At 36.2% G+C, this 25,615-nt stretch overlaps 1 protein-coding gene across 2 annotated transcripts in view; it reads left to right on the forward strand.

Annotated features, from left to right (window-relative positions):
* The window catches only part of HMCN1 (hemicentin 1), a 482,021-nt gene that overhangs the window by 235,084 nt on the left and 221,322 nt on the right, over window positions 1–25,615 (forward strand). For both annotated transcript variants that reach the window (XM_035010675.1, XM_035010676.1), the window contains exons 12-19: window positions 490–631; window positions 1,776–1,903; window positions 4,165–4,278; window positions 10,446–10,604; window positions 17,549–17,743; window positions 20,323–20,418; window positions 21,786–21,913; window positions 23,232–23,376. In XM_035010675.1, the coding sequence (XP_034866566.1) occupies window positions 490–631; window positions 1,776–1,903; window positions 4,165–4,278; window positions 10,446–10,604; window positions 17,549–17,743; window positions 20,323–20,418; window positions 21,786–21,913; window positions 23,232–23,376 (1,107 nt within the window). The remainder of the gene's footprint in view (window positions 1–489; window positions 632–1,775; window positions 1,904–4,164; window positions 4,279–10,445; window positions 10,605–17,548; window positions 17,744–20,322; window positions 20,419–21,785; window positions 21,914–23,231; window positions 23,377–25,615) is intronic.

The raw sequence follows: 25,615 nt of genomic DNA on the forward strand, positions 1-25,615 counted from the left end.
CTCATCCACTCTCATGCATCCAAGTTCTGGAAGTAGGAGTAGGCCTGGGGCTCAGATGGTCTGACAGGGCTGGTCTGAGCTGCAAGGTATCGGGGTAAATGGCCAGAAGTAAGGCCCTCCACCCTGAACCTGCAGGGTAGAGGCAGGCTCCTGGGTCCTGGCCACAGCATGCATCGGGCTCTCAGGGAAAAGAGGGGCTCTGGAGGGACCAAGACTCCCAGTCTTGTGCAGCCTGGGCCATAGGGAACAGGGGAGCAGAGTCTGCAACTCCTGTCAGCTTTGGGGAAGAAATCTCCTGAGCCCTACTGCAACTTGGTTGTTTTTATAAATGAATTCTCGGAAGTATAAAATAAAATAAAATAATAATAAAATAAATAAAATAAAATAAAATAATGGTGTGGTGAGAAGCCTACAAATCTGCTAACACAGAAAGCTCCTAACATCAAGGTAAGTTGCCGCTTCACTATATATGTTTCTTTCTATTTGCAGAACCACCCAAAGTCACTGTGATGCCCAAGAATCAGTCATTCACAGGAGGATATGAGGTCTCCATCAGGTGTTCTGCAACAGGTTATCCCAAACCAAAGATCACCTGGACCATTAATGATATGTTTATCATGGGTTCACACAGGTACTGGGTTTGTATCATGTTCTTTGTTTTTACTGAGTGAAGTGTTGATGAAAAACCAATCAAAAGTTGGACAAAACTAATGTGACTAAATCCCTAAGGTTAAGGGAGCTTTGACCAAAATCTACAGCTTTAGATTTTCTAAATAGGCCAGGAAATGGCCATAAAATAATAAATGATGAATTGACAGAGTTTGATGTTCTTCAATCTTGCATTTAATAGCTGGGCCTAAGAGCTTCACAATACTTGGCATCGCAAACATGACACCATAACACTTGGTTTATCTTGAATAATTGAAATGAGGATAGTAAACTTTCTGTGGGGTAATGTGTAGTTTTCATGAATCTATTAAAAATATGGTCCTGGGATTTAACAGGAGAGAGAAGAGGCAAAGGACAGAACAGTAGCTCTAATTAAAATGTGTGCAGACATTTCTTTGCAATTCCTATTCACTTTTGCCGTACTAGATTGAGATGTATTTTATCTGCTGGATGACTTCAAAAGACAGTGAATCCTCTCATGCGCAAAGAGTGTAATGAACATGTGGAACACAAACAAGGAAGTTTCCAGCTATTGAACTTCCATTGCTCTGGGTTTTGAGGAGGACAAGGGCTTAGGGCCAGATTCTATTCCTAGACTCACCACTGACTTTCTGCGTGACAGGAGGTATTGCCATCTCTCAGGTTTGCATTTGGTGGAACTTTTAGCATAACAATTCACACAAAGTGTGATTGCCTGGTTGCAAATTCCACTTCTTCCATTTACTAACTGCCTTTGGGCAAGTTACATAATCCCTTTGCTCATCCGTACAACGGAGATGATAATAATATGTAACTCATTGGGTTGTTATGAGTATTTAAAATATTATGTAAAATTTCTGGAGCAGTCCTTGGCACAGAGCAAGTACTGGATACATGGGATCTATTATTACTACTACTACTATTACTATTATTATTACTACTACTACTACTATTACTATTATTACTACTGCTACTACTACATTTCTGTTTATAAAATGACAACATTAATAATTTCTACAGTCAGCACCAAAAATATGTCTAAGATATTTGAAGATATTTGTAAGGAAGATCCTATAGTTTCTTCATACTATTATTGGGGTATTTTCAATTTTTCTTTTCATCCCTAGGTATAGGATGACCTCAGAAGGTACCTTAATTATCAAAAATGCAGTTCCCAAAGATGCAGGGATCTATGGTTGCCTGGCAAGTAATTCAGCTGGAACAGACAAACAGACTTCTACCCTCAGATACATTGGCAAGTATAATCAGTTTAAAAGGCAGTGAAAATAGGATGAGTATCATATCAAGCAATTTAAAAGTACTTTTCTAAAAAAATAAATAAATAAATAAATAAAAGTACTTTTCTGAAAATTAATATTAGGAATGAGTTTACCCAGTCTTATAATTTATTATTCATTTCACACATTGATTAAAGGAAATACTGTAACTAATTTAAGTTAAAAGTTCAGGGAGTAGATAGCTTCATTAGTCAACAAAACTCCAGGAGGCTTACAGATTGTGGTAGAGTCCCAGATGGTCCACAGAGTTCTATCCTTCCATGGTTTTTCTGTTGTTTGCAATATTTTGCTTACATATTAATAAATTCTATATCCTTTCTAGTTTACCTCAACTTCCATTTTATATTTTTCACTTATATTCAAAACTTTATAATATTTCTATTATGATTAAATGTTTGTAACATTTCTGTCATTTATCCTATCTACATATTATTTTCACTTTTCATCTTTAGTTTTTCACCTCTAAACGTAAACATTTATTGAAGATGCATTTCATGATAATCATTCTATAATATTCCATAACATAATGATTATAATAGATTCTAAAACAGGATTGTAATCTAATATAATGTATTCCATATATTCCAATATAATAGAATATTTCTTTTAATTTTTTTTTTAAACAAATAAAGGACAAGGACATTACATGCTCAATGTTAGTTTGTAAATTGTGAATAATTAATGGCTAACGATCCACCCTGCCATTCATGGTAAGGTAGTGAAACTGGAAGTGGAAGAGAGGAAGAAAGCTAAAATAAAAATTGAGAATTGTAGTTGGTATGTACATATGAGGGAGGTAGCAAAAGTGTCATAAATATTGACTTTGAAAGCCTGGAAAGAAATGGTCTCATTGACAGAAATGAAAGCACATGGCGAGTAAGTTTGGAAGATTGGAGAGGAAATAGGCAGTGGGAATGCAGAAAGGGGGGTAGAAAGAGATTCTGAATTGTAAAATGAATTTTGGTTCATTCACAAGCCAAAATAGTTGACCCACTTATTTACCTTATTAATCACCCAGAGTATCTAAAAATACTAAAGATTGTGGAATATAAAATAAATAATGTATGTTATGAAGTCCTTACTTTTTGAGAACTTGTGTAATGGGAGTGGCTATACATAAAGAAATGTAAGACAGCAGACAGACAAGTACTACAGTGAGGGTTGGCAGAGAGGAAGATTAATTCTGACTGGGGAATTTGTAAAGATTTCTCAGAGGAGACAGGATTTATCAGTCTGGAGGAATGAGTAGGATTCAAAGAACTAGGGCAAAGGGCATTTCAGGTTTTTGCAAAAGCAGGAAGATAGGAGAGAGTAGGGGTTGTTTTGGACTACCAGCATAGCTTCGTACCTTGTGATAGGAAAGGAAACGTTATGGAGGATAAGTTAAAAAAGAAAGCTCTGCACCAGTTTATGATTTTTGAAAGCCAAACTAGAGAATCATGAAATAAAATCACCAGAGCTTTTCTAGCAGAGGATTAACATGATCTTTGAGAAGTTAACTCTTAGCTTTGTTTAAAACTACCTCAATTAAAATTAGAAAGTCCTAACATGCCCAGTTCAGAGAAAAATGTATTTATGAGTGAATGAAAGCATTAAGCAAGGGAGGAAAGAAACTTAGAGAATGTTTGTATTTAGCATCAAAGGGAAAAAGGGAATGGAGACTCTACTTTTTATAGATAAAACTTTTAGTCTTAGACTTCAACTCTCTCTGTAGTTAAACATGAATATCCTTAAAATCATGCAGAAAATGTTACAACAAATTAACCTGTAATTACATTATCCTCAAGTCTTAATCTAGCCAAATCAGTCTTACCATCATAGCTCTTTTGATATTTTTATTACTATCAGTCTTCTCTCTGTTCCTTTATATTACTTGTTATTTCTATAAGATGTGTTCAGATTTCTAAGATTTTTCTTTCTTTATATATCTTTTTTATAAGGACCTTTCTGTTAATATCCTAAATTTTTGACTCTTTTATCAGAATTATTTTTGCCTAATATATATATATATATTTGACCTTGATAAATAATCTTCTCATCACACACATCCATGTACACGTGCATTAGAAGAGTCTCTTTCTGTTTATAAACATTGAAATAGCTACAAGCACATAAACACTAGTGGATTTTGTTAAACTGGTTCATTTAGTGTAATTATAAACAAGGTGCATGTCGCATTGGGCCAGACATTAACCATTTGCTTGTTTGTTTTTTTCAGAAGCCCCAAAGTTGATCGTAGTTCAGAGTGAGCTCTTGGTTGCTCTTGGGGATACAACAGTTATGGAATGTAAAACCTCTGGTATTCCTCCACCTCAAGTTAAATGGTTCAAAGGTACATTTCTTAAGTATGTTCATGTCTGGTTCACTTAGTTTTGTTTTCTCTTTTAAAACGATGATTTGTTAAAATTTTGTTTTGATGTGTGACTTAGCAGCCCCATAAAATGTGTTTATGATCTCACTAGAGACAATAGTTCAAAATTCTGAACTCTAAATTTCAGGATTTGACATCTGGTGTGGATTATAGGACCATGAAAATCAAAGCAGGAAAAGTTTGCCTTTGCTAATCCAGCTGAACATTCTCTTTGTTAGTTTAGGATTGTTTCCTGTAGAAAATGGTCCAAGAATACGCTGTTAATGTTTAAGATGACTTTCCTGATTTCGGTTCACTTTTCTTAGAGATAATGGCTGTCACTATTAGAAAGTTTTCTAGATTCTCAAGGACACTTTGTACAAAGTCCTCAAAAAAGACATCACATTCAAACTTACAGGTAAATGAAAGACAAATGTGTTGTGTGGTTGGCTTCATCGCACATGGTAGATGCTTTTATCAAGCGTGGAAATTGTCTGCTTGCATTTGTAACATAAAGATTACACCTTTGTGATTCTATAATAAAATAACAGTAATTACTGTGCTGTTTGTCTTAGTGAGAATACACTTGGGTCCTGGTCCAGGCTCAGATGGTGACAGTAGGTATCTGTGTAAAACATCCCGCTTCTGTTTCTGTCTCAGTTCTTCCAATCTATGAGCAAGAAAAATTCCCGCAAACACTCTAAAAGGGAGGTTGCTAGGATTATTGAGATGCTGTTTGCAAAATACTTTTTAATCTTCAGATGAAAAATGCTAAACAGTACAAAGAACTATTGTTATGATTCTGTTTGTTAAATCACAGACATCCCCATAGCAACGGGTTGATGTCATAATCACAAAATTATGAATTCACCTCGGGTTCAAACTCTTGGGGAACATGAGGTGAAAAAGAAAGGCTTTATGTAGAAAACAAACACTTTTAAATAATACAAATCAAAAACAGGAAAACTAGGAAATAATGCCATTTTCATGGTTTTCCATGTTAAATGATTTTGAGTCTTCATGTTTTCTGTGATAAGAAAAGCATTTCTGGATTTGCTTCTTAATTAGGTTTATTTCAGGTAACATACACTAATTTTACTTGTTTAAAATACTTAAATCTTTGAATTACAAATGAAATAATCAATGTCAAACTCACATCATAAATAAATCCAGAAAAAATGTGTTTTAGAAGCAGTATTTCTCTTTTTTAAAAGTCAGTAGTTTATGTTAAAAATAAAAATTAAAAAAAGTAATATAACCTGCTGACTTCTCTGCGCATAGATAGCAGAGTCACACAGAAAGTCTTTTATTTTTAAAATTGAGGCTACTTTTCTGAATTAAATGTAGTCTTCATGTTAGCCTGGGTCTCATAAATGGCTTGGAAGGTAAGGAGGAGTTAGGGAGCCATGTAGCCATCATATGGAAGATTCTAGAATTGACTACCTATTAGTTCTCTCAAACATAGATGTTGGGGTTCAACAGACCCAGTAAATAATATCCCATTTCTCTGTCCAAGTTATGAAGCCACAGAGCTAGAATGTGGGCATTAAACACCGACAGACCATATTGGAGGACATGCTCCAATGTTCATCAACAATATGCAGAGCAGTCATAAACCCCACAATCAGGCCAACCTACTGCCCTACCTATCCCAGGCAAGCAATTTATTGCATATGCAGAGTCTGGATCATCAAGAACAGAACTAGAGGATAATCTCTTCTACATGCAGATTGGCTCCAGAAAGAAAGGGGGAGGAGGCAGCTGGTTTTTCCTTTACACCTCTGTTAGGGATGAGACAATAGGAAGGTTATGAAAATTCTACCTATGGAAACCAAGGGGTAAAGAAGAGACCTCACCTTAACCAGAAGAATAACTTTTTCCTCATACCCTTTTTTTTTGACAATTCTGATTAAATGAAGTAGATGGTGATTGATTGATTGATTGATTGATTGTAAGAACACATGGAATCTATCTTCTTTTTTTTTTTTTTTTAAGATTTTATTTATTTTTATTTGACACAGAGCCAGAGAGCACAAGCACAAGCAGGGGCAGAGGCAGGCAGAGGGAGAGGGAGAAGCAGACTCCCCGCCGAGCAGGGAGCCCGACGTGGGACTCGATCCCAGGACCCCAGGATCATGACCCGAGTTGAAGGCAGCCACTTAACCAACTGAGCCACCCAGGCGCCCTGGAATCTATCTTCTTAACAAATGTTTAAGGGTGCCTGGGTGGCTCAGTTGGTTGGGCAGCTGCCTTCGGCTCGGGTCATGATCCTGGAGTCCCTGGATTGAGTCCCACGTCGGGCTCCCTGCTCGGCGGGGAGTCTGCTTCTCCCTCTGACCATCCCCCCTCTCATGTGCTTTCTCTGTCTCTCATTCTCTCTCTGTCAAATAAATAAACAAAATCTTAAAAAAAAAATGTTTAAGTGTACAATACAGTATTGTTAACTATGGGCACTTTGTTGCACAGCAGATCTCTAGGACTTATCTTGTGCAATTTAAACAACACTTCCTCATTTCCTTTGCTCCAAACCCCAGGCAACCACTATCCATTAATAAATTGTATTCCATTCAGATCATCAGAGAAAAGGAATTCCATAAGTACAAATACCCATCAAAATTTTGGATTTTTCATTTTTAGAAATAAGCAACATACAGTGGGTTCAAAAAAGAATCGGGGACACTATTAAAATGTTGCATAGAGGATATTTCTGGTAAAATAAATTGGATTTTTAAATTTAGATTGGTATTTCTTAAAGTGTAGTCAGGAATCCCTGGGGGTTCTTCATAATTCTTTTCAGGGAATCCAGATCAAAATTATTTTCCTAATTATACCAAGATATTATTTGTCTTTATCACATTCATTGTCTCATGGGTATATAGTGGAGTTTTTGGAGACTACATAATGCGGAAGCAAAGATGAGCACTCAGCTGTCTTCTATTAAGCTAGACATTCTAGAAATTTGCAAAAATGTGAAACGCCACTCTTCTCACTAAATTTCTCTTGTTTTTGGAAATATAATTATTTCCTCATAAAATATGTTCATTATGTTAAAATATTATGAGTTTGTTATTATAAAATAAATGCATACATTTAAAATTTTTTCAGTTTCATTTCTAAAATGCTAAATACAAATAAATATAGTTCATATAAACAAAACCTCATTAAAGTCCCCAGTAATTTCTAAAAGTATAAAAGGGTCTCGAGACAAACATTTTTGAGAACCACTAATTACCATCAGCTATTTGAAAGGATCTCATGCCAGGGATAATGACCTCTCTGTTCATCTTACATCCACAGAGACCAGAATTGAATTTAAACTACAGCATAAAGAGAACCCTCTTCAGTGGTAATGATGTTAAATCCTAGCATAGATTGTCAGGGAAGTTTGTATATTTTACTATTTATACCATTCTTTTAATCTTATCTAATATTAAAACTAAGCAATCCCTATTCCACTTCCATCTCAAAATTCTATATTTCTCGGGGCGCCTGGGTGGCTCAGTTGGTTAAGCGACTGCCTTCGGCTCAGGTCATGATCCTGGAGTCCTGGGATCGAGTCCCGCATCGGGCTCCCGGCTCAGCGGGGAGTCTGCTTCTCCCTCTGACCCTCCTCCCTCTCATGCTCTCTGTCTCTCATTCTCTCTCTCTCAAATAAATAAATAAAATCTTTAAAAAAAAAAAATTCTATATTTCTCTATGGTTTCTAAATAATTTGGTGACTAATTTTTTAGTCGAAATGAAGAAAGGAGAGATTATCAAAATGTGTTCAGAATGCAAACTTGACTAAACCAATGTTTTCCAATTTATATTTTGTTTCATTGCTGCTCTTCTTTAAACATTTTTATTTTGATAAAAGCTACTAGCTAAAAGGTTTTGATTTTATCCTCTTGTGTCCTTTGACATACACAAAAGAAATAGGAGAGAAGTAAATTCCAAAATTCTAAATGCATTTTAGTCCAAACATTCTAATACTTGATGAACAGCTAGGTCACATCGCATTCTCCCTTAGTGGGAGGAAAGTTTATGTCAACATCATCTGCTTTTATTTATGAAAATTTCCCAGAGGCACATAGACACAGCTTTGGTTGTTTCTCTTATTCTCACTTGGTATGTAGTAGCAAGCTTAAAAGGATGATTTGGGTTTTAAATATTGGAATACTGAAAAATACTTTATTTTTGGCACTGACGGTTGCTAATGTAATTTTTTTGTTTTGTTTTCAAATTTATGGCTCCTTTGACCCCTTCTGCTCCCAAAATTATAAAAACGAAAAGAGAATTGTCTGTTTGTTGCCCTGAGTCTGTTGATTGGTGATTTTTATAGTATACTAGAGAATTACTAGTTCCGGAGTTTTCTCTCTCTCTCTTTTTTTTTTTTTTTGTTAGAAGCTAAGAGAATTACTACTGTGGTCTTCAGGGCACATGGCTAGGCTAGTACGTGACATTTTGGAGAGCAGTTTTTTAAGACTTGACATCTGGGCATGCTATGAACCCCTTAGAGCAATGGCCTTCAAACTTCCAGGAAGATTTTAGGACCCCCACAAAAAGTTCAATATTACCCTTTAACAAAAACAAAAAAGCTATGGACACCAACTATTAAACATCCAGTACTGGGTATTTTTTTTATGAAATTGGCCATCATGGTTAATTTCATTCTTAAGAGAGGTGTCACCCTGAAGGAGGAGAAACATAAGGAGAGACTAACTGCTTAACTTACAGATTAGTTGAGGCATTGCCTGCCTTCAGAAAGAAATGGTTCCCAGGAGATTTGAGGTGCTGCGGGAACACACAGCATACACAGGTAACTCAGACACTAATTTTTCTAGCGTCATTCTAGCCTCACAATGAGGTCAAACTCAGTGCATGGTTTCATCCTCCACCCATTTATTTCCTACCTGCCTCTTCCAGAAACTCATAACTCAACTTAAAGAACTTGGATGAATAATACAGATTAGTAAAGGTATCCTGAGAGATTGATACAAAACACTTCTCTCTGGCCATTGTCAAGAAATTTCTCATCCATTTTTCCCCTGCTACCAACAAGCTCTTCCGCATCCTCTCCAGATAGCTGCAGTTGCTTCTTTGCTAGACATCCTCAGAAGCCTCGCAGGTAGCCTGTACCTCTCCCAAGATACCATCTAACTGATAGCATTCAGCAAACCAAAACACTGGTCATTGACCGAACTAAGAACACCATAGTCTCCTAAAGCACTTCCTGGATAACTGGAATTCATCCTGCCACAAAGATGGTAGAAACCTTTCTTCAACCTTCATCTTCCCATTCCCATCTTACCTAACACAGCCAAGGTGGCAGCTACCATCCTTTCCCAGCCCCCTGGCGCATCTTTGAAGAGTTCATTCTTTTTTTTTTTTTCTTTCACTAACATTTTTTTTTATTCTTATGTTAATCCCCATACATTACATCATTAGTTTTAGATGTAGTGTTCCATGATTCATTGTTCGTGCATAACACCCAGTGCTCCATGCAGAACGTGCCCTCCTCAATACCCACCACCAGGCCAACCCATCCTCCCACCCCCCTCCCCTCTAGAACCCTGTTTGTTTTTCAGAGTCCATCATCTCTCATGGTTCATCTACCCCTCCGATTTCCCCCGCTTCATTCTTCCCCTCCCGCTACCTTCTTCTTCTTCTTTTTTTTTTTTCTTAACATATATTGCATTATTTGTTTCAGAGGTACAGATCTGAGATTCAACAGTCTTGCACAATTCACAGCGCTTACCAGAGCACATACCCTCCCCAGTGTCTATCACCCAGTCACCCCATCCCCTCCCACCCCACCCCCACTCCAGCAACCCTCAGTTTGTTTCCTGCGATTAAGAATTCCTCATATCAGTGAGGTCATATGATACATGTCTTTCTTGAAGAGTTCATTCTTATTTAGGTACATACAGTAGAAAATATTTGGGGCCAGATTTTTGGCTCTCGGTCAGCCCATAGATTTATACAGACTAATAAATCAGCTTAGTGCCAAGAAACACTTCATTCTTTCTTTGCATAAACATTGTTTAAGTGTCTATGTTGTATTTTAAGAACTTCACAGTCCGTTTTCTTCAGCAGTTTAGAAATCAAACCAGTACCGGAGTAAACTATGTAAATACTTTAGTTAATGTTCTCTCTTTGTTTTGACGTAGGGGATCTTGAGCTGAGGCCCTCAACATTCCTCCTTATTGACCCTCTCTTGGGGCTTTTGAAGATTCAAGAAACTCAAGACCTGGATGCTGGTGATTATATGTGTGTAGCTGTCAATGATGCTGGAAGAGCTGCTGGCAAGATAACTCTGGATGTTGGCTGTAAGCATCCCAGCTCTGATAGACACGTTCGTTTTTTTTCCATGCTAAGAACTTTGAAACAACTGAGTGGAAATATCTGTCAGAATGGACAAATTAGAGTTAGCGTTTCAGATTATTAATATAATAACGGTAATAAGTATTTACCAAGTGCTTTCTATGTGCCATGCACTATGATAAAACCTTGTATGTGCATTATCTCATTAAACTCTCAGAGCAATCCTAAGAGGAAGATATTATAATGATCTCCACTAGATAAATAATGAAATGGAGGTGTAGCAAATCTAAGTAACTTGACCAGGATCACAGATCTATGGAGGGGCCGAGCCTGGATATTTGAACACAGGTTATCTGACGTCAGAGACTATAGGCTTCACTGGTATATCATCTATTGCCAAACATTTTCCTAACGGGAGTTGGATGACACAAAATTCCTAAGTATTAACATCTGGAGGCCAGAAATTAGACTTTGGCCCTAGACCATAATTTGGAGATGTTGAAAAGGTAGCAGATTGTGCTTTTGCTTTAAAAAAAAAAAAATTTACTAGCAATGACTCCTCAGTGTATAAAATAAAGTACTAGTTACAAATCAATGTCAATCACATCATGAAGGATACAGCATGTGCATAGCAACTATCGTCAGATTACTCAAGAAGTTTGGTTCTCCCTCCTTCTTTGTCTCTCCATCTCCTGTTTCTTAAAAAAAAAAAAAAAATTTTTTTTCTACATAGTGTGGTAACACATGATATAAAACAGAGCTTGTTTTGTATGAAAAGGAACCTGGCAGCTTAATTTTAACAGATAATTCAAACATTTACATCAGTTAAACTTATAAAATATGACATTTTGTTAAATTGCATTTTCATTTATGTATGATGATTTTCATGCCTCAGCTGTTTTTTTTAAACAAAAGTTAAGAACTATAAGAAAATGCATTTTTTTTAGAATAAAGTAATATAAAACATTTTAGCTCTATCTTAATTCTTTAAATGAATATAATTGCCCTGTAAGCTTAATATTTTATTTCATATAAACTAATTTTTTTCCTCTTAGGATCTTTTTATGATCCCCTTGCCCTTGGGCTGTCTGAACACTGTGCGTTCTTGGTGATTATGCCCTTGGGGTAGAATCGACAAAGCTGGAAATGGCCACAAAGACCACAGTAGAATCTGGCTAGGGCAGAGCAAAATGTGTTTGACCATGACTAAACTCTGGGGTTATTAAGAGAAGTGCCTTGGAAATAAGATTGGAATCTCTGGGTGGAGGATATCTGAATCTACCAGCAGAGTTAAAACACAAGGAAACCTTTTAGAAAAGTAGGGCCCAAATGAAAAGGATCACTTGATACATAATTCTTGTTTCTAAGAAATATACAAGTACAGTGTTTCAAATTCCCAACATTTTCTAGCTCTGCTTCTCCCTCTTCCCTGCCCAGATATTTTATATTTACCCAACATTCTTCTAGAGTTGTCTAGCTCTAGAGGAAGAATGAATTAGTCTGAGTAATTTTTCCCAGCAAAAATGGAATGACACCCTCACCCCTCTCCAAGACTGTAAGAAAATCTCAGTGTACACATTCCTTTGCTTATTTACTGCCTTCTTGATAATCTTTTTAGCTTCTGGATTTTCCAGGTTATCTCTTTTGACTAGTGAAAAACCATGTAAAGTTTAGGGCTCTCTGTCCTGGAGTGACTTGCATTGGAATAGGAAACATCCTAACAAAAGTTTTGTATTTAATCCTTCATTCCTTGAACTGAATTTTGTTTTATCTTCACTCCTATTCAAGATCTTCACTCTCTGTGACCTTTTCTAAAACAATGGCTCTCTCAGCTTTTATCCTGGTCATAATTCTGATGGAGCCATTAACATAAACTCAATTGTTTCCTTACTGTAACCTTGATCATTAAGTTGCCAAATAACTTAATACTAACATTAGTGCCGTGCATGCGTCTGTTATGCCTTAACAATCTCCTTATTCACCGTTAGAATTCTGATTACCTTAGCTCACAAAGTTTGGTTAGACCTTGTCTGTCCACATAAAACGGTTATATATCCTAGCAGATACAGAGTGTAACTGCCAAAAGCCCATGGAAATCACAGTTGCAGTGATGGTTGTAGTTGTCACTATTAAGATTAAAAGCCAACAAACAAACAAAAACCCGAAAATTTTCCTCAGAATTTACACAGTGGTTAAGAGAATGGGCTTTGGAGAGAGACTGGGTTTTCTGCCTGACTTAATAGTACCTACCTGTTAAGTTAGTTGTAAAGATGAAATGAGACATCATTACCTACCCACATGTGTTCAGCATGTCAGTGGTTGCTGCTCTCCCATCTGCCTCACGAATGGCACACGTATCAAATACATGAACTTCACAAATTGAATTGTCATTTTGATTCTTGGAGTCCTGAAAAATAATATAGAAACACACATACAATAATGGCGTAGTATTTAAGATTAAGCATTGGGCTTTTAATATGAAAGTCACTGTTTCAAGTTGATTTTTTTTTAAAAAAAGGGCCTGAGATAATTCAAGTACTACTTTTAGTAGTAGTGCATAAAATTAATCATTTGCATTCCAAAACTATTGGGCATAAATTTAAGTAGCTTATGACTGAAAAAGAAAAACATGCCTTTATCCCTATCATGTAGCTGTTGGGAGTTCAGATCGTTTTTGTGGGCCTATTACCTTACATCAATACTAGATCAAAAAAACAATGATAAAAAAGCTGTTCAATATTATTGTGGAGTTACAGCTTCTTGTAGTGAGTCTCCTCTTTCCTGTTTCTCATTATCGTGGCTCTGAGTTATAGACATTTCAGGTCAGCAGGGAAAGTTACCAGTGCTTTTCATCCTTTTTTAAAAAGAGGTAGTGAATTGTGAAGTCATTTGGAAGAGAAGAAGATTGGCTACATCAAACAAAAAGTTGGCCTGGCAGCGATTTTATTTGCAGTATTCCACACCACTCAGGATTTGAGTCTTAGACTGTGGTTTTGTGTTTTGTGCTTTGGTAGACCAAAACAGTGTGTTCAGCCATTTTAGGAAAGAAAATCTCCGTTTGACTAATATAATGCAAGAGTTGCCTTAGTGGATATATATTTAATTATCACTAAAGGAACTAGAATAATTTTATGGAATAGCTTTTAGAGCAGAAAAGTTTGTAACTTTTCTATTTTCAGAGTGAAAATATCTGTCGGTGACAACAAAGCCATACCCTGTGTTAATTCTGCAGTTCTTAAAGGATTTGCACACAAATATTTAGGGGATCCCAGTGAGTCCATCATAATCCTGACAGACTGTATGCACAAACTGAAATTGAAATTAATAATAGATATATTAAATTTCGGAGCTAAGATTTAATAAATTAACTCAACAATATTTATAACCAATGATAGTTAATATTTGGATGATTACTACATGCCTAAATGATTAATGAAGACTACCTCTTTTAACAATGTGAGATAGGAAATATTATCACCTCCTTTTGTTCATGGAGAGATTTAGACTGGGGGAGGCAAAATAATTTTCCAATTTTACAGACTAAGAAATAATGGAACTGCCATTCAAAACCACCAAATGGACTGTAATGTCTCTAAGCAACACAGCCTCCCCTGTACAAGTCCCGTGTTTTGTACTACAATCACTGCTGCCCCTTCCCTGGTCCCTTTAATCTGTTTACCATCCACCCAATGTAATTCACTTGGAGTCCGAATTGGCCACACTCAGGAGTAGGAAGTATTTAAAAGGTGTCTTGGCCTGAGTTAGGAGTTGCTTCATTTTTGAGGTTTGCTTGTCATTGATGCTGTCTTGGCTGCTTACCTAGTGCCTGGTACTCTCATTTGCCTTGTTTTCTGGTACAAGTATGTATATTCCCTAACCTTCTGCTTGTCTTGTGCCTGACGCTGTTCCCAAAGCTTCTTCACCACAGATGACTTCTTCTGTCTTAATTGAGTTTTATGGGCACAATCTGAACTCTGCTTATCCTTTTTTAGTCCAGTTTGTTCTTGGCTTTCTTACTTCTGAAAATTCTAATTTTCTCCATTTTCACTGATGGCTATGTTCTGTTGTGTCAGTAAGCTTGGGTTCTTCCCAAATACTTGGTCAATCCCAGGCTTCTGCATATCTTTTTGTTTTTCTGGAATTTATTTTCTGCCCCATTTTCACATCCATCTGCCCACACTCTGCACCTAATACATCCTGAGACTTTTATACTTAACGTCTATTTTTCAGAAAAGCAACTGGCTCTGGAATAAATGATTACTAATCACTCTAGAGAAAAGTAACTAGTCCTTTACACCTAAGATAGGCAAACAATGAGCTGCTTTATAAATTATTTTCTAAATATACTTATTTTGCCTATTATTTTTATAAGCCAAATTCCCATAGAGGTGGATTAAGAGAAATCTAAACACGGCCTCACTACTTCTTTTTAAAAACATGTTACTCAATTGTGGGTTTAATTTAATTTAATTTTATTTAGGTTCAATAAACAAATAATAGGGCTTCTGAAATTGCCATGTTTTCTTCAAAAGTGCAAGTTCAAATGTGTGGGATCAAGGTTGTTATCATCACCATACACTTACACACATATACAAATGCACACACTAGATTATTGTTGAAATGTTATAATATTGATTCAATCATTCACAGATATCTAGCCGCCTTGAATAATGCACAAAGTACTATGTTAGTTGCCAAAAAAGATAAAATATGGTTGCAAACATGAACTCTCTAAGGAAAATCAAACATTAGTCTAATAAAAGGCAGCATGTGGGCCATTGCCATGAGAGTGATAAAGAGTGAGTTCTCTGAAACCTCACATAGGGAAGAAATCATGTCTATCTGGGAGGATGAGAGATGGCATTGAGGAGGGACCTTTTGAACTGGATTAAAGAATTGTCAGTATTTCAATAGCCAGAGATCAGCAGCCAACATTGCGTTTGAAAGGGATGGCAATAACATGCGGATACTGATATGAAAATGGTCAATCCTTGTTTGGAGAAGAATGAAGAGTTCGAATTGTCCAGAAAATAAGATTTCTGTAGGGGAATAATGGGAGATGAGGCTGCAAAGTTAGAGGATGTCCTTTAGCCCAGGCTAATAAAGCACTAAGGCTGCTCGGGAGACAACTGTACATCCGAGTCCCAGGATTCCCAATGAGAAGGAAAGAAGTGATCTCTGCACCTATTTTTATTAGCCTGCTAAACAACTTGACTTTGAGCAGTTGTAAGAACCTATAGAAAAGGGGAGGCTGATAAAATGACAAAGAATTGTTATCAGGATCAATCTAGTTTTCAATCCTACCTTCACCCTTCAATTCCATGTGACACTTAGCAAATTGACTATCTTGTCTCAGTTTCTTCATCTATAAAATTGGAGTAATGATAGTACTTACCCCATAAGGATATTGTGAAGATTAAATGAGAAAATTAATGGAAAGCACTTAACAACAGTCCTTGTCTTTGTAAGTGATAGTTGAATTTCTAAGCAAGACTTAACCTTGACATTATCAAGGAGCCCTCTCTTGGCTCCTCCTCTTAGAATCCTATATAAGCAGGGGGCACCTGGGTAGCTCAATTGGCTAAGCGACCAACTCTTGGTTTTGGCTCAGGTCATGATCTCGGGATTGTGAGATCAAGCCCCGCACTCAGCCTGAGTCTGTTTGTCCCTCTCCCTCTGCTCCTCCCCTCACTCCCATACATGCTCTTTCTGTCTTTCTTTCTCTCTCAAATAAATAAATAAAATTAAAAAAAAAAAAAGAATCCTACATGAGCAGGTTTCATGAATCACCTCCAATAGCATCCTATCTATTTCTCCTTGTCTTATATCTCATACCTCATTACTTTTAAGTTCTGGGGGATAGACATATTGATAGCCTCATCTATTAGGTCTTGCTGACAGTTTTCTCCTATGTTGCCTTCCCATGTTTTCCAAGTTGTGCCTATGACATATTTCTAATTCTTCCTCCTGGCTTCTGTGTTTATCTAAATTATGTAGATAACTGTAGCCTTTTGATCTATAATTTTGTAATTTCTGAATCAGATTTTAACTCTAAAATATTAAGGTCTCATTATTCTCTTTTTATCAGATACTATATTCTGTTACTTAATTTTATTATTGATTCTCAAGCTCATATTTCTTTAACTCAAAAATGTAACAAAAAAAGGTGAAAGGTATTGAGAAGCAAGAATGTGATCTAGAACAAGGATATAATTTAAGATTAATTACTGTTAGCTGGTTATACAGTGATTCATTAAAGAATGAGCTCTGGTATAGGGGTGCCTGGGTGGCTCAGTCGGTTAGGCGTCTGCCTTCGGCTTGGGTCATGATCCCAGGGTCCTGGGATCCAGCCCCGCATCGGGCTCCCTGCTCTACCAGAAGCCTGCTTCTCCCTCTCCCACTCCCCCTGCTTGTGTTCCCTCTCTCGCTGTGTCTCTCTCTGTCAAATGAATAAATAAAATCTTTAAAAAAAAAAATGAGCTCTGGTATAAATTAAGTTCTTTAAAAATTTGACCAAAAGGAGTTAAGTTTTGGAAAGTGTAAAAAATATTTCATTACAAGGCAAACTTATTTATAAGAAAGTTCAAAGATTTGAGCAGTATGACATAAACTAAAATTTAAAACAAATTTCTAAAATGAAAGCTTCTCTTTATTTGAAGTAATCTTGATGTAAATTCCCACTCTTAAATTCCATTCTCTTCATCATTTATCACTTTAAGGAAGTAGTTGAACTACTTTGTGCCTCTATTCATTTATAAAGCAAAAAAGAAATACCTGCTATTTCAGTGGCAGCCAGGAATACTTAAAGGGTAAACTTACAATATTATGTGAACAATACCTTGATTCAGATTCAATCTGCTGACAGTTTAATAATGACGTTTATATTTTAATGTGCCTATATACTATCCCAATGACCTTTTTTTGTTTGTTTGCTTTAAATATCTTCTAGCACCTCCAGTTTTCATACAAGAACCTGCTGATGTTTCTGTGGAAATTGGCTCAAATGTGACATTACCTTGCTATGTTCAGGGTTATCCAGAACCAAAGATTAAATGGCAGAGATCAGACATCATGCCGATCTTCTCAAGACCCTTTTCAGTGAGTTCCATCAGCCAACTAAGAACAGGAGCTCTCTTTATTTCAAGTAGGTTAAAGGAAATATATTTTATACAAGTATATACATATATATTATACATTCATGTTCTATACATAGGGCTTAGTCTGTGAATTGATCTTGCCAACATTTTGTGTTTTTTTGCGTTTCCTTTCAAAAGAGTATTGAATTCTTATATTTTGGAATTGTCATAAATAAGTTATATTTTATTCAGATGTCATATGTCATATCATAAAGGCTTATGAAGCAATGTGACTTCTTCATTTCTTATTGCACCATTTCTTATTGCAAATAGAGTCACCTGGGCCTCTAGGTGGATAAGTGATCACATTTTATTGACTCTTGTACCAACTGCTGTATTGAAAGGTAAAATATTACTAGTAGTTAGTTAACTTTAATGAAATTTTTTTTGACCAACAATACATAACCATACAGATAGGGACTCTATACCCTATCGAAGCTCCTTGATTAAAACTGATCTCAACCTGGAGCAGAATATTGGGAAAAAAAAGTCAAACACTCCAGCATCCAAAAATTTTGCCTGTAAGCTCTTAAGCATTCAGATATTTGTAAACACTTCGTACTTTTTAAAGATAATGTTTAGAATGTTTGAATAATGGCACTAGGGTGATAAAATCATTTAGCTGATTAACTGGTTTTTAAAGAGTAATTGCATCTTTGGGGTTATTTTGTAGCAAGTCTCCAATAACTGATTTCCATGTTTACTAAATATTAAACATCCATTAGCCACTTAAACTTCCAAATACAAATTAAAGTAATTATAAGTGCTTTAGCATTCAGCTCTGGGCCAGACTCTGTGGTGAAGACAGAAGTCATACATGGGGTCCCTCACTCAGGCATTTTACAACCTACCATCTAAGGGGTGGCCACAAAAGTACCTACTGGGTCAGATTGTGCAGGACCTGGAATGTGCAGGTGAAGAAATGCTTTTGATGAGGTAGAAAATAACCCTCCAAGCTTCACTGCAGGGAAAAGGCACATGAAATACTATTTCAGAACAACCCCTCTGCAAGATGGGAGAGATGAGAAGGAAAATGAGGAGGCTCACAGAGTTATGCAGGTGGGGTGATAGTAGTGATGAGAAAAGCCCAACAGGAAATTGGGCCTGAAACAAATCAGATGTAAGAAGGGAAGACTAAAAGAGCGCGATGTATTGACAAGTGGTTGCCCAAGTGTCCGAATTAAACTCTCCAGAAGGCAAATAGTGATAAGAAACAGTTCTCCGTTGTGTTATGTACGTCTACACAAATTAGTCCAAGAGTTGATAATATGAAAAATATCTTGGATAGAAACAGTGTGTGCCTTATTAACCAGATGATTTGCTGAATTTTCCTTTGCAAGTGTTTGCTGTCGTTGAGAGTGGACACTGCCTGAGTTTACCAGATGCAGTCCTGCAGTTACATGCAAAAGGTTAACAGGTGTAGAAGCTTTGTCACTGCTCTTTATCTGAGAGAATATGGAACTGTTTAAAATGGAAAGCTACGTTTTTCTCTGTCAGATCTTTTCAGTAGATAACACTGTGCTCATTTAGTTAAGATATTTGCAAAGATTACAGTCATTTCCCTATTTAAAATCTTCTGTTGCCTCCCTTATTGCTCACAAGAGAAACCACACTCTTTACAAGGCACCAAACTATGTCTTTAGCTTGTCTCCCGACTGTATCCACACAACCTTTAACCTAGTAGTCTTCGACCTGATCCCCCTAATGCCCTCCTTAATTAAAAATGTTTTGTAATATCCTTTTTACTATCCTGAAACAAAGTCTATATTTTTGATCTACCTACATAGTAAAAACTATTTTAATACCTAAAATGTAGTACAAAGGAAAATAAAGTAATTTTTATTGAAACAATAGGTATTTCAATAGGTAAATACCCTGGCAATGTCTACATAATGTACATACGTGTTTATGTACATCCCCATGAATTTGACAGCTCAAATGTAGGCTGATAAATATAATTATCATATAATTATAAACAAGGTCATCAAATCCATGAATTTCCAGTGGGGTCTTCAAAAGTCTTACTGGACTTGGGATAATTGTTCTTTTCATGAATCTGCCCCCTGCATGGCCTCCCCAGTTTTTGCCCACTGAGTGCAGATATACTCCCCCAGTCACTGGGCCAACTAAAAAAAAAATCTCTCTTGCAAACCTTCAAAATGCCCCCAGGGTGGTGCTGCAGATACATTGGTAGTGCAGCTTTCCATTCTTTGAACAGACCTTGATTTTTCAAGTTACGCTTTTGTCTTTGCAGTCCGTTGGGCTTGAACTGCCCTTCCCCTATTCTACCTGCTATTTAAGGTACAGCTTGTATCCTACCTGCTCTGCGACTCCTCCCCTAAGTCCTCTACAATGCCATCAGTCTCTTCTGTCTCTGTGCTCCCACAGTTTTGTTTGAAATGCATATTACAGCATTTATCACACTGTGGTATGATTGTTGGTTTTTATATATGTCTCCTCCCGTAGAATGGGAACTACCAGAAGACAGTACCCACATATTTTCCACCCACAAATCTCAGCACTGTGCCTGGCACGTAGTTAAGCTTCATCGATGGTGTTAAATGAGTAAACGATCTCTTCTGTTTAGATTTATGGGCAAATGATAAAGGAACCTATATTTGTGAAGCTGAAAACCAGTTTGGAAAGATCCAGTCCCAGGCAACAATAACAGTGACAGGACTTGGTAAGATCAATTAGGTGCTTAGATATCACACTCTTCCAAGTCATCAGACTTCTTTTACTACATCATCTCTTGGCTTTGCCACTTTAAACAAAAAAACAACAGGTAAATATTTGACTACTAAATTAGCCTTCCATCCCCCACTCTATTTCATATTTCATGGGATATTAGAACTGGAAATAACCTAACAGATCATCTGCTCTAAGTTCCTTATCTTCCATTTGAAGAAATGAAGGTCAATTTGAATAAATTGATTTAAATCTAAATCTAAGTACATACATACACATATTAGAGTCACGGCACATGAAATTGTTTTTGGATATAATAAGAGGTAGGAATACAATATGATTTATTTCCAAGTGGTAGGACATATGTTTCAATATCTTTTATTGAATATTCTCTTCCCACTTATTAAAATACCCATTTGGTCACATGTTAAATTTATATTCCTATGTCTATTACTTGGAATTCTCTTCATGCACTAGTACTACGTTGTCTGAATTATTACAGTATTTAATGTGATTTTTAGATCTGTCAGTGCCTGTTTCTCATTAATATGCATTTATAAAATTTTCTTTCTATATCTCCCTTTATTCATCTACATATATTTTCCAAACAGAATACCTAGGGATTTTGCCTTGATTTGTGTTAAATTTATTAATTAATTCCTAGAAAGGAACATTTTTCCATCTAAGAGAGTACACCTCATTTTATTTGCTTGAGCTGTTCTTTTTTTTTTTTTAAGATTTTATTTATTTATTTGAGAGAGAGAGAATGAGAGAGAGCACATGAGGGGGGGAGGGTCAGAGGGAGAAGCAGGCTCCCTGCAGAGCAGGGAGCCCGATGTGGGACTCGATCCAGGGACTCCAGGATCGTGACCTGAGCCGAAGGCAGTCGCTTAACCAACTGAGCCACCCAGGCGCCCTGCTTGAGTTGTTCTGATAGCCTCCTAATTGATCTTATCCCTTCCAGTTTTTCCCTTCTCCAGTAAGTCTTAGTCACAGTTTTCAGATTAATATTTCCTGAGAATGGTTCTGATGATCCCACTTTTTAAATTTATAAGTGCTCTCAGTCCCTTTCCATTTGTCCATTGCATACATTGCACATCTCTTGGCTTGATATTTCTGGCCTTCTATGCCATAGACGAATTCTTTTTTACTTTCTCTACTCCAAACTATTATCTGCCCTCTTGCCATTCCCTCTGCTTAGAAGGATCTTTTATCTCTGTCTTCCAATTCAAACCCATTTATATTTAAAAATCTTGTTCTTGAAAATTCAGTTTTTTAAAGAGCATAATCTTGGCCTATAAGGATGTTTGTCTTCCTTTTGGGTAAGATAGAGTTGATAATACCTGTTTCTCTCTGACTTAGTTGCTCCACTCATTGGAATCAGCCCTTCAGTGACCAGTGTCATTGAAGGACAGCAGCTTACTTTGCCTTGTGCTCTGTTGGCTGGAAATCCCATTCCAGAACGTCGGTGGCTTAAAAATTCAGCCATGGTAAGAACTTTTTAAATCCATGCATTCACATTTCTAATTTTCTTGCATAAGAGGCAATTTATTCCAACCATTAAAATTTCAATTTAATAAATATACAAAAATACAAAAGAAAAACTTTTTTTCAGTATTAACATGTTTATGCTGTTTATATTATTTCAGAATTAATAAGATGGAGAAATAGGGAATGGTGTGATTTTTATAGTTTTGCATTAAATTCAATGCAACTAATAAACTCTTCAGAATATGTAAAAACTGAAGCAAATAGAAAATTATTTTTATAGCATTTATATATTTTTATATCCTCTTTGTAGGATGTAATAAATATTATTTCATAAAATTCTTCCATTTATTAATCTTTATTATTAATTTCAAACATTGTATCTTTTATCATGAGCTATTTAAAAATGTGGATCATTTTGTGTCATTGTTTTTCAGTATATAACTTTGGATTATGAAAGGATGTGAAAAAATTTTCACAGTTCTATGGAATTTTTTGCAAACATGCTATCTCTGGCAATAAATTTTCATCTAGTTAAGAGCACTTTTCCTTCCATTTTCCAGGGTAGTTAGACTTGCTCTCTTTTTGAAGTGCCAGTTAGAAGTGAATTGACTCCATGGAATAAGGTGTAAAATTGTTCATATTTGCATAAAACCCTGAGGAAAATTAGTAGACCTCACTCAATAATTAAATGCCCTTATAACAAAGGATGATACTGTTTGAGCACTAAGGTATTCTGTGATTGAACAAAATGCATAAATGGCACAATTAGAGTATCATTTTTAACAGAAAATATTGCCAACCTTCCCTGACACAGTTCCTGTATCATACATTGCCTCTAATATTTGCATCTTTCACTGAAAAGGGTGAGTGTTGAGATGAATCACATTCTCTCAACTTGAATGACTGCCTATTTGCCAAAATAAAAATATCAAATAGCTTGCAAGTGGTGATATAGTCTTCTTGGAAAATAACAAATTAGTAACAAGTAAAAATGACTAGTGGAATTTGGGTCCTGAGTGATAACAAAAAGCACAGAGACACGAAATAGAGACATCACTTGACATGAAACATCCTTTTTCCAGCATGTGCGTAACTCCAACAGATGTTAGTAGGTGTAATTTTTGGTGGTATATCAGGATGACATATAATTGATTCTACTCTTGGTAACATTTTATGTTCATCATTTTTCCCTTAAGGTTGTTAAAATATTTTGTTATAAGACATTTAATAACCCAGTTGGGGAAAAAAAAAACCAAATCTGGTTTTGGCTTAGGAAAGTTTACCTTTTAAATTAAATATGACTTTTTTTTCTTTAAGTTGGTCCAAAATCCTTACATCACTGTACGCAGTGACGGGAGTCTCCATATTGAAAGAGTTCGCCTTCAGGATGGAGGCCAATATACTTGTGTGGCCAGTAATGTTGCTGGAACCATTAATAAAACTACCACTCTGGATGTGCATGGTAAGAGACACACCCATTGTAATTCTTTCCAAACCATGTTCAAAGCTAGGTTTATGTCTCTAAGTCAAACAACTCTGTCTTCTAGTTGTAAGAAGTAGATTTTTTTCCTAATTGTTATTCTTAACAAAAAGCCTTATTTCTTGAACACTATTTACATTGTTAAGGCTGTTTCCAGAATTCCCTTTCCTACATACACAAAAAGGCTTTATTGGGAGTCACCAGCTGAGTCTGGCCAAGGGCTTTTGTAAGTGGTTTCTTAATTGATAAAAGTGAACTCAGTTCTCAAAGAGTTAGGTTTAAAAATACATTTTAATTTCAGGCAAGCTGAACTTATGATTCCATCCAAATTGCCTTTTCTTTTTGGATTGTGCAACAAGCATGTCCTTACTAATGACCCCTTTGTGTGTTAGCTAGAAATGACCTAAACTTTTCTAAAGGCCACCTCATGTGCTCCGAACAATCTTTTTGCATGTTAGATAAGTTAAAAGGTCACAAATAAGAAAATCCAAAAGCTATCTTTTTCCATTAGTGACTAACAGTCACGAACTTTTTACATCTCAATAAATAAGTGACAACTTCGTAGTTTAAGAAATTGTCAAAAGTTTTTTTTGTATATTTTCTTTAAAGACTTTGCAACATTGTTTTAAGTGTGGTTTTAAAAAATAGTTCTGTGTACAGAGATGAAAGTAACACAGAACATTTGTTTTTAGTAAATTCATCCTTTTTTTAGGACATGAGTTGGAGAATCCAGTAATTTCCACATTTTGCTTGGTCTATTGAAATTGTCAGTGGATGCAGACCATCTTCTTTTTTTTTAATTTCTGTGTCTCATTGTAAATAGCCTCTTCTGCCTCTCTCAATCTTATACCAGGCCCCCCAATATCGCATGAGATATTCTTGAAGAAATACTATTTTAAAGATATATTAAAGTAACACTAAATTATTGTCTAAAAGAATAAATGCATAATGCCAGATTGAATACAATTGTGTTTATTTTTAGAAAAAATCAGTCCATCAATTTCCTGGAGGGTGCTTATGGACTGGCTTGAGAATCTAGTATAGAAATATAATCATGTCACCTCCATAGAATATTGTGTTGAGAAGGTTTTTGAGGCTAATTTTTACTTGAGTGAAAGGGTGATGTGATTAGCTGGGGTGTTAGCCAGATCAGAGGAGCGAGGAGATGAACTGGTGATGTGGTTTATCATGATGCACTAAATGTTGACAATTAAAAGCTAAAAAGACATCGTTTCCTCCATCTTAGTCCAAAATGAGTAACTGATTTAGTTACTAAGGTTAAAAAAAATCAACCCAGACGTTTGACGGGAACTAAACCCAGCAACCATTCAGCCAACAGATGAGTTTTTGAGTTGGATATGATATGATGTGGTATCACAGGTTTTCTGTACCTCCGTACGCATGTTAATTAGCACTGCCATTCCTTCATGACTCTGCCTTGCCACTTTTTTTTTTTTTTTAAGATTTTATTTATTTGAGAGTGAGAAACACAGCGAGAGAGGGAATACAAGCAGGGAGAGTGGGAGAGGGAGAAGCAGGCCTCCTGCGGAGCAGGGAGCCCAGTGTGGGGCTCGATCCCAGGACCCTGAGATCATGACCTGAGCCAAAGGCAGACGCTTAAGGACTGAGCCACCCAGGTGCCCCTCTGCCTCGCCACTTTTAAAGATACTCATTAAAAGCTGTCAGTGAACCCTCAGTTTGTTTTTCAGAGTCCATAATCTAGAGGGGAAGGGGGTAGGAGGATGGATTAGCCTGGTGATGGGTATTAAAGAGGGCACGTTCTGCATGGAGCACTGGGTGTTATATGCAAACAATGAATCATGGAACACTACATCAAAAACTAATGTGTAATGTATGGTGATTAACATAATAAAAAAATGGGAAAAAAAAGCTCTCAATGACCAGTTTTTAAAAGGATGAATTAATGCATGTAAATAAAAATGTAAATTAAAATGGCAAACCACTCACTTGTCATCTTGATTTATGTAGGTGGATAATCTGGAAAGAAACAGCTTTTCCACAGACAGATGTCATCAGATTTGAAAATGCCTAAACTTGCCACTTTCCCGAATAGCTGTCAAACTCAATATGCATTTAAGAAAATGGCTTATTAAATGTAGCCACAAAATTACAGTAGAGTTGAGAGTTGACTCTTCCATGATGATTCTGGAAATTAAATATGTTGCTTTACAGAGTAGCCTGACGTAGAGTATCTGGGATT

Source organism: Mirounga leonina, unplaced genomic scaffold (assembly GCF_011800145.1).
Source record: "Mirounga leonina isolate KUSES-001 unplaced genomic scaffold, KU_Mleo_1.0 Mir_154, whole genome shotgun sequence".
Taxonomy (NCBI): Eukaryota; Metazoa; Chordata; class Mammalia; order Carnivora; family Phocidae; genus Mirounga; species Mirounga leonina.